This window comes from Gymnodraco acuticeps, unplaced genomic scaffold (assembly GCF_902827175.1).
Source record: "Gymnodraco acuticeps unplaced genomic scaffold, fGymAcu1.1, whole genome shotgun sequence".
Taxonomy (NCBI): Eukaryota; Metazoa; Chordata; class Actinopteri; order Perciformes; family Bathydraconidae; genus Gymnodraco; species Gymnodraco acuticeps.
In genome coordinates, this window is record NW_022990682.1 from 294705 (window position 1) to 304407 (window position 9703).

The 9703-nt window shown below is 42.8% G+C and overlaps 1 protein-coding gene across 1 annotated transcript in view; it reads right to left on the reverse strand.

The window, feature by feature from the left end:
- LOC117555342 (protein tweety homolog 3-like) overlaps positions 1-9515 on the reverse strand; it is a 33998-nt gene extending 24483 nt beyond the window's left edge. The window contains exons 1-2 of the mRNA XM_034230205.1: positions 8558-9515; positions 6921-7098 (exon numbers count right to left, since the gene is read on the reverse strand). Coding sequence (XP_034086096.1) covers positions 6921-7046 — 126 coding nt within the window. The 5' untranslated portion in view covers positions 7047-7098; positions 8558-9515. The remainder of the gene's footprint in view (positions 1-6920; positions 7099-8557) is intronic.
- Positions 9516-9703: the final 188 nt, after the last annotated feature.

A 9703-nucleotide genomic window follows, 5' to 3' on the forward strand; every position in this document is an offset into this window, starting at 1 on the left:
TGTTTGTGTGTCATTGACAAATTAATGGAACAATTACTTGACACATAAACTTGTCTATAAAGCAACAACACCGGATCCAGTATTTATATATTTGAAGTGTATGTGATTAATGTTACATTTATAATCAGAGTAAGGGAAAGGTCTCTGCAGACAGCCGCTCTGCTCCCTCTGGTATGATGGCCGCTAGATTAACTGTCAGGCTGACAAACCATCAGAGCAGATTAAGTGTGGATCAATTAGCTACTAATAAGCGTGATGAGCTTTTCTGTGCGTGTGTGTGCGTGTGTGTACTTAGATGTAAGTGTGTGTACATCTATGCTACTGGAGATCAGTTTGCAGGCTGGAGGAGGGGCTAAATGTTAAACGGTCAAGCACAGTGATCTACTTTCAATCTGGCCATTGCAGTGTGTGTGCGCGCACGCCTGTGAACGTGCGTGTGTGTGTTTGAGCTGACAGGATCAAATCACTTCCACCTCAGTAAGTTGTCCTTGCACTCTCCCTGCCCGTGTGTTACTCTGTAGTTAAAGGGCTCCACTACTATCCTCTCAACTCCTTTCCTGAGGCGCTGACTGACCTCGGGTTCATTCTGCGAGTTTTCACCTGCTCTCCTGGGTCAAAGGGAAACCAAAGCACTAACGGCTCATCTGTGTTCAGACAAAGGCCTTTGTTGACTTGTTTGACTTATTTCTTATTTTAAAAAAGGGGCCCTATTATGCTTTTGCAGTGTCCCTTTCTTGTAGTGTGTTATATAGGTTTTTGTGCCGTCAAATGCCTCCATTGGACTTCTTTGTTTACTTCCATATCATAGGGACCTCCCTATTTAACACTTGTGCGTCTATTGGCTAGCGCTCCAGCACATTGTACGTGATAGGCTAAGGGCAGGACATCTCTAAGCTGTTGACTTAACAGTTACTACAGAGCCGGCCGGCTAACCAATCAGAGCAGATTGGGCTCTGGTTTCAGACAGAGGGTGAAAATAGGTGCTGCAGCACAGGCAGTATGATGACAATAAAGAGCTTTTTGAACATTAAAGCATGGAGACATGTCACAGGAGAGACACTAAATGCAAATATGAAGCTAAGAATGAGCATAGTAGGGCCCCTCTTTCACCTAATCTGTAAAACAGTGGTTACTGGACAATCAAACATGCTTACATAAACATGAGTAGGGGCTAATTCATTATTTTTCTAATTGTCTGTGCCTATTAGCTTTTATCTGTGCGTATTAGTGCTGTAGCGACGCGTCGACTTCAAAATATCGTCGACGACATATTTCCGCGTCGACGCGTCGCTACACACACGTGGGTCACCCAAAGCAACAAGCAGTTCGCAATCGCACTTCAAACACAATGGAGACTGAAACGGCTACCACCTCCTCCTCACAGGATTGCGCACGAAGCCCCCAAACGAAAACATCTCGCCCTAGGTCTTCAAAAGCATGGGAATATTTTAAAGTTAGTCCAAAACGCAAAGATATTTATATATGTATATCTCACTGAGACTGCTGCATAGCCTAGCAGAAGCAGCCGCTAGCTGTGGTGGCTACCATTAGCAGCTAGCATTTGCTCCGATTTTTACATAAAATGGAATTATGGATTATAAATTCAATCATTTTTTTATACATAGACGTTAAAAACCTATGGATTAACCGATTCAGCCGCGTTTTTTCTCATTTTAATGCCATTGAACACGTCTTTTGATCAGATTGACAGCTACGGTGGTAAGACGATCTCCCTAGAAGCTCTGTGAAGGTACGTGTTGTGATGACTGTATTTGCTTCCCCTGTCGCGAGTCCGGATCACTCAGTGATGATACTATATGCCTACATAATCTGTGGAGTCTCAGCTTTAATCGGATATATTGTATGTGCAGCTATGATAAGTAGGGTTGGGAACCGAAACTCGGTTCCAGATGAGAACCGATAAGAAAATGCCGGGTACCGGGTACCCGTACAAAATACACCTTTTCGGTTCTGCTTAACGGTTCCTAAACGCGGTAGACCCTGTATTCCAGCGGGTCCGTCTGTACCGCGGCGCCGCGGTAACCCGGTGGAATACAGGGCGGACCTGGAGAATCACAGAACGGCCGCTCGTCAGCGGGCCGTTGACGGCCGCTCGTCAGCGGGCCGTTGACGGCCGCTCGTCAGCGGGCCGTTGACGGCCGGCTCGGTACGCTGATGGCCGGCACCGCCCTTAATTTTTTTAAACGGCATCATGTAAGTTGCGCTGACAGGCGACAGAGGTCCACAGTTGCCCCGCAGCGAGGCTCCCCCCGCCCTCCCGTAGACAGTTCACGAGCTCAGTCACTTCATAACACCAAAGATGGGTCGCGGTAAACGCTCTGAAGTGAGGCTCCACTACACTAAAAAATAAAAAGACAATTGGGCACAGTGTTAATAGGTTGCCACAGGCATCGCTCAGTTAAAATAAAGCACAGCTATTGTGCAATACATTTGTATTGCATGTATATTTTTTATTTGTAACAATTTCAGTTAAAGCTGAAAAGAATAAAGATATTTTTGTTATCTAAACGTTTGACCTCTTTCTTTTACAATTTTGGAATCGAAACGGGGAATCGATAAGAACCGGAATTGATAAGCAGAACCGGAATCGGAATCGGAATCGATACATTTCAAACGATACCCATCCCTAATGATAAGTAATAAGGGTACTTTTATCTTGAGTTATGTGCCAATGTCCGTTAGCATTTTTCGCTCAGGGGTCATTTAGATGCTTCTTATGAGACTTGTGTTTTGTTTTGGTAAACATGGTTTGTATCGTCAGTTAGCTGAGATTATTTCCGTTAATCTGGTATAACACATTAATAGGTTCTTAAATATTAAGATCCCCTGAGACACAGTATCGTGAAAAAATTTTTTTTTACATTACGTTTTTTATGAATTGAACAACAGAAAAATAATCGTTCGATTAGTCGACTAATCGATCAAATAATCGCCCGATTAATCGTTTTCAAAATAATCGTTTCCCCCCAGCACTAGTGCGTATGTATGTGCTTTGGTATAGGTTGGGTTTAAAGTTATTTTTATTGTCTAAACGTGTTTTAATTGTGCTCATGAGTTTTTGCTTTTAATGCCATCCTCAGCCTACCAGGGACTGCAGATGAAAACTAGCCTCTGTGACTAAATCTGGCACATCATGACTCAAGTGCTCATGCCAATTAATGTGCATTGTCCCTTCTTATATAAATAAAAACAAATACAGATCCACTTTGAGCCTTTTCAAAATGATAATATCTTTCACTGTGCAAACCATAGCAAATTCAGAATACCAATTACAGATTTGCTTTCGACAGCTGGGGAAATGTGTTATTACAGGTCACATGAGTCCTCTGTAATGTTCTGCAGCTGTTTCGCTGTGACTGGTACACACACACACACACACACACACACACACACACACACACACACACACACACACACACACACACACACACACACACACACACACACACACACACACACACACACACACACACACACACACACACACACACACACACACACACACACACACACACACACACACACACACACACACACACCTCCTATTACAGCTCTTCGGGAGAAAGAAATAAGGCAGTTGTCTTGCAGGAAGACATTGAGTCAGCATCCCAAATTAAGTCAATGTCATCGGAGAACAACTGCTCTCATAAATGAATGCTAACCAGTGTGTTTAAGGGAAAGGTCCTCTAGAATAACAACATGAGTGAGTGAGTGACATTGTGTGAGAAGAAAGTTTTAAGCAGCTTCAGAGCTCGAGAGCTGAATACAAATGAACCTGAGCCAAACACATCAGAAAGAAAAACACTACAGAAGAATCTCTCTCTCTCTCTATTGTGTGTTGTGGTGACGGACTCAGTGCACTGAAGGACACTGTGTAGGACCTTGTTTGTGTGTGTGTGTGTGTGTGTGTGTGTATGTGTGTGTGTGTGGTGTGTGTGTGTGTGTGTGTGTGTGTGTGTGTGTGTGTGTGTGTGTGTGTGTGTGTCAGCTGGATGAGTGGATGCATGAAAGCCTTTGAGACAGATATAGTGAGCCAATCTAAAGACGGGCTTCGGTGAAAGAGTGAAAGACAGAAAGAGAGCATTCTTTCACAACAGACTACAGCCCCCCTCTCTCCCGCTCTCTTTCCCTCCCCCTCCCTCCCTCCAATTCAACCTCCTTCTTCTTCTTGTTCTTCTCACCCTCTATCCCTCCCTCCTCTCGTCTAGCCAGAATTAATGATTTCACCCTGACTAGAATCCCTGCATTCAAACCAACACAAACGCAATAACACACACAAACCCCTGAGGGAGATCTGTGACCTCACCTCAACAAACAATGCTAAGTGCTAAATACGCACTGACACAGAAAGTGAACATACTGTATGTGGCATATGTACATACAACATATATAACATGCACGGCTTCTGTGCGTACAAATAACATAGAAACAAACATATGATTATAGAGCGGGGTGCTCAGTGACATAGAAACAGCCTCATTGGCTAAAATATGTCAGGATGTAATTAGTCTAAAAGGGGGGTTCTTAAAATTCCAGTGGTCACACACACTCACAAAGGCCCTTAGTGAAATGCTGAATAGCTCGCAGGAAGTGGCTATTTGGCAATTTAGAAGCACCTCCCACGGCTCTTCTCTCTTTCCTCTCGCCTCCAATCGGTCTCTTTTTATCTCTCTCACTCCTCCTGCATCTCACTCCCATGTTCATGGCTGTGGGGCCTTCCCACGCTCAGCTCTTGAACTTGCACACCCTGCCTCTTCTCCCCCCATGCATGTCAGCAAACTGCATTGAGGGAAATGTGGGATTCTAAGCGATGTGTCTCGGCTTTTTGTGGCTTCGCAGGGTTTGTGTTTCTGGTGCAGAGACCTTGGAAGTCACCTTGATTGAGGATTCAAATGAAATGCAGCAAAACTGGGCCAAAGCCCCTCCTGGAGATGGAGCTGCTCTCTAATAAGGCAGCGCTGCAGACTCAGTCGCAGCACAGAGAGACTCCAATTATGCTTCTCATGATTGGTTTTACTTCTTGGTTATTTTTCGAATTCATCGATTACTTGTGCATTTCAATTAGCATTAGCTCAAGATGGGTTTCTTAAATGTCTTGTTTGGTTCAGCCAACAGTTCAGGGTCCATACGTCTTCAATTAAAAATAGAATACAAGCAGAAAAATCCTCATATTTAAGAAACTGGAACCAGCATTTCGGCTGTTTAAATAACTTTTACAAATTGTCACAATCACGACAATTTTCTGTCCATCATCAGAACACATTTTTCCACTTTTTCGCCTCGTGACAAATTGATAGCCATGCAAGCAATGCCTACTCGCTACCCCTCATCAGATTGTCTAGGATGATGTGTAGGAGCTGCAAGCTGTTCATCTAGAGCAGGGGTCACCAACCTTTTTTAGGGTGAGGGCTACTTTCAAAAAATAAAACTAATCTGGGCTACTTTTACTCCTCTTTGTTTGTTTTTTGCAGTGTATATATTTAGCACATTTTAACTTTTCAATAATCCAAACATCTTTAGAATATGATCACAACCAATAACAAATCACTTAAACTGGTTTATTCTTATGTTATGTTACCTAGTTAGCATTCTTTCTTTTTATCTATGCATATTTTACAAATCACTCCCCTTTTAAACTGTGTTTTTTTTTTTTACTGTACTTTAGTACACATTGGAATGATTTCTTACTTTATCTATATTAAATAGATAAAGGAGTGCTCTCCCTAGCTCTCTCCTTCTCTCTCTCTCTCTCTCCCTCCTTCCTTCCCTCCCCTAGCTCTCTCTCTCTCTCTGTCTCGCTCGCTCACAGAGGCTGTGTGCTCCTCCGTGGCGATGACGGCTTGCGATAAAAAATTATAATAAACATATTTGTAAAGTGGGGGGACACAAATGGGATTTCGAAAAGAGCGGGGGACATGTCCCCCCTGTCCCAGGTGGAAATTACGCCATGCGTGTGTGTGCGTCAAGTGCAATAAACATATATGCAATTTGCAACACACAGAGTAAAACTCTGCCCCTCATGTGTTGTATCGGCTGGCACGACTAGGCTGTTCAATGGGGCTGATGTGTTGTGTAGATTCTGCCAGAAGGAAAATCACGGTCACACTCCTTATGAAGCGGGGAGGTGTCACATTGCTTTTCTTCCCGACTGCAACGCTGGTCCCGCAAATCAAGCAAGAACGTGATTGGTCGATATTCATTGTGGGGGTGGGGGGAGGAGGGGTGTTAGATAGATATAGAGTTGTAGTAAGTAGATAGAGTTCGCTATGATTGAGGTTTCGTTTATGCATAGGGTCGATTCTTTTAATTACATTTCCTTTTTTGTTTTGTGTATTTTTTATTATTATTATTTTTCATTTGCTTGGCGAGCTATTTTTAGAACATGCCCCGCGGGCGACTCACGTTGCCCCTGCGGGCGACTAAGTGCCCGCGGGCACCGAGTTGGCTACCCCTGATCTAAAGTCTCATTTTAATAGTTTTCAGAGTCCTGAAGACTTGAGTAATTGCAAACATCTGAGTCTTTGTCCTCCCGATCTCGCTATTTATCTTGCAATTCCTCAGATTGATATTGAAACCGTAAAGGGTTCGAACCCCTGCCTATTGATTATGCAATGTAATAAATTGTGCAGAAGCTTTATCCATAACAAAGATGGAGCAGGTAGGGGATCAGTGCTTTCATTCAAGGACATTTCACACACACACACACACACACACAGCATTGATCGATGCAGGGAGGGAACCCACAACTCTGTGGTTGCAGGACAGCCTCAGTCACCACTTGGCCACTCTGCTGTGAAATTGCAGTGTAGGCAGGTGGCAGAAGGTGGAGCGATAAGGTGATGGTGAAGGGCATGATGAATTCTGACTGGGAGGTTATAATTCCCCCATACTTGTCTTACCTTCTGGTACTCAGAGTCCTCCGGTCTGAAGTCACTGCTCACCACCTGGAATTCGATGTTGAAGTGAGGCAACCGGTGGAGCAGATTCACCCACCAGGGCGGAGAGTAGTTCACCACGGCCGCCATCCTGATCCAGGGACCGTCACTTCTCTCTCTAAAGCGATTCCTCACACGGACACTGTAGAGAAAACCATGACGGTTGTGGGTTAACGGGGCACAGACATTATTTGATGGACAATTCACAGCACCTGTCGTGTTAGGGAGAGCTAGAATAGTAGTATCGATGTTATTTCTTCAAGCATTTTATTTAAATGGTTCAGTATCTACAGTCCTAAATCTGTCAGCTACCGATAGTCAAAGCCTGCTTCTATCAACTTGAGTTGAATTACTGATGACTGACACAATTACAAAGTCAATATGATGAGTTATGTGTGATTAGTCACTAACTGGGGTGGGAACAACATGTCAATCTACTTGGCAATATATTGCACACTCTTTTTCCATTTGTTGAGAATACAATGGAACACAGATTTATTAAGATGCCTTACGAATTTCACATCCTAATTAGAATTTATATTGAAAGAAAACACATCCTGTCTCCAATATGTACTGGAGGTGCTGAATGTTGATAACGGTGTGCAATAATACTGTCTTCCGCTGTCATTTCCACCATAATAAGAAACAAAACAATAAAGTGTTAATTTGAGAATGATATTTGCAATAGAAATGCAGTTCAAAAAGCCAAAAAAGATTCCCTTTGTCACTGTGGCTATTTTAAATGGCATTCAGGGACAAAGGCATCACTGCAATACAGCTACAGCATTGCAATATGCTATGTGACTGCATTATGATAACTGGGGACGACAATATAAGTGTCATTGAGCAGTTCATCCCATTCTAATCAACGAAAAGTCATTAAAGCTATCGCTGTGATTATAATAGATCTCCTCAAATGTAATTTTAAAGAGCCCGTTGTAAGCGAATATTAAACGCATGAGGTCATACTGTATATGAATGATCATAACAGCAGCATGGCTGACAGCAACATCGCATCACACAATTTACGCCCATACGGCAAAACCCTGGCTTCGTGAGATAAATATGCGATGAAATGGCCGTTATATATCACTCACACACACACACACACACAGAGATACACACACGAGACTCCTTTCTTTTACTGACTTGACTGTACGTCAGCATGTAGGTCAACTCATCTATTGTTCATACATATTTCACTTATCCTCCATTAGTCTTGCAACATTCTCTTGCACTATTTTATTTATATTCTATTATTTCTCGCCCTATTTGTATTGTTGTTATTGTTTATGTCTGTATATTAATGTTGCATTGTTGGAGGAGCCTGGGATTTAAGATTCTCATTGCCATAATTACACTGTAGCCACTGTGACAATAAAACCTTTGAATCTTGAATCGATGGTTTCTCATGAATTCAAGTCAATACACAAACAATATAAACGGATTAGCTGCTTTGACCGTTAAAACTACCGCAGTCTCGCGGAGTCTCCAAGGCAAAGGGTTAGAGAACGGTTAAGAATCCGCTTCAGGGTTCCGTGTCTGCGGACATCAAAGCCTCCGTGTGTCGGGGGGGTTGGAAATGAAATATGTTAACCTACCTAGTGAAGCCGAAGCGGATGCAGACTCTCGTTTAGTGTCGTCTTGGGAGAGAGTCCAGGCCGGCGTGTATTTCACCTATTGTCTTCCCGGTGGTGGATTTGAACCCCCACAGCCGTGCGCTGCTGCATCAACGCGGCCGAACCGAGGCTGAAACCGCATTTAAACACAACCGACTACCCGGTCCACATTCATTTCACCCAGATACCCCGCTGTTTTTCACCGAAGAGCAACAATACCACGGAAGACTAATAACAGGGGTTAAATAACACACTATCTTCTTTAATTTCGTTCAAGCCGTCGTGTTTCTCCCTTAAAACATGACGGTTTGTGCTCCTCGTGCGGTGTTGTTCCCACGGTCGGTTCAGTGAGTAAAGCGCTGCTGCGGCGACTCAATTGGATGGCATTGTTGCAGCGTGAAGCAAACACTGTTTAAACAGCCCTGAAGGACGGGGCTTTGCGGCAGCTCTCAAGCTCTGCATGCAAAAGTGTGTGTGTTTGTGTGCGTGCGTGCGTGTGTGTGTGAGAGAGAGCGCAAATGCACAAAGAGGTCGCCCCCTAACGTTGAAATGATGGTAGTACATAAAACAGTAAGCAGCTTTACTTTGAAGAGCTGGTGTGATTAGTATTCAGATCTTTTGCCAGTGTTGGACAGTAACTCAGGTCATTTACTCAACTACTTAATGCCTATAACATGTCAAAGTACAATTTGTTTACTTAATTCTGTTTTTGTTATATTGATTTTTTGCGTCTTGTCGAATTGTTGCTAATTCTTATCATTTTATATTTTGTTTCGGTGCTTGTATTGTCGACTCATATGTGAATATTTATTGTGTGTCTAAATAACAACATTTTACCTCACTTTACTTTATCCTTGTACTTCATTTCTGTGGGAGATATTGTTCTTTTTACTCTCCCATTATGTCTGTCAGACAATTGTTAGTTACGAAATACTTTAAAGATTTAAAATCTGCATAAAATATATTATACATTTTAAAATGTAATGCATTGTAAAAGGTTTAACTACCTAACAGTATATAAAGTACCACTTTAGTACCTCTACTAGCTAAAACCTAAAATGCGGCTTGCACTTTAATGTATCAGTGATAAAAAATCACCAAATATAATAAAACACTGTGACAGGGGCT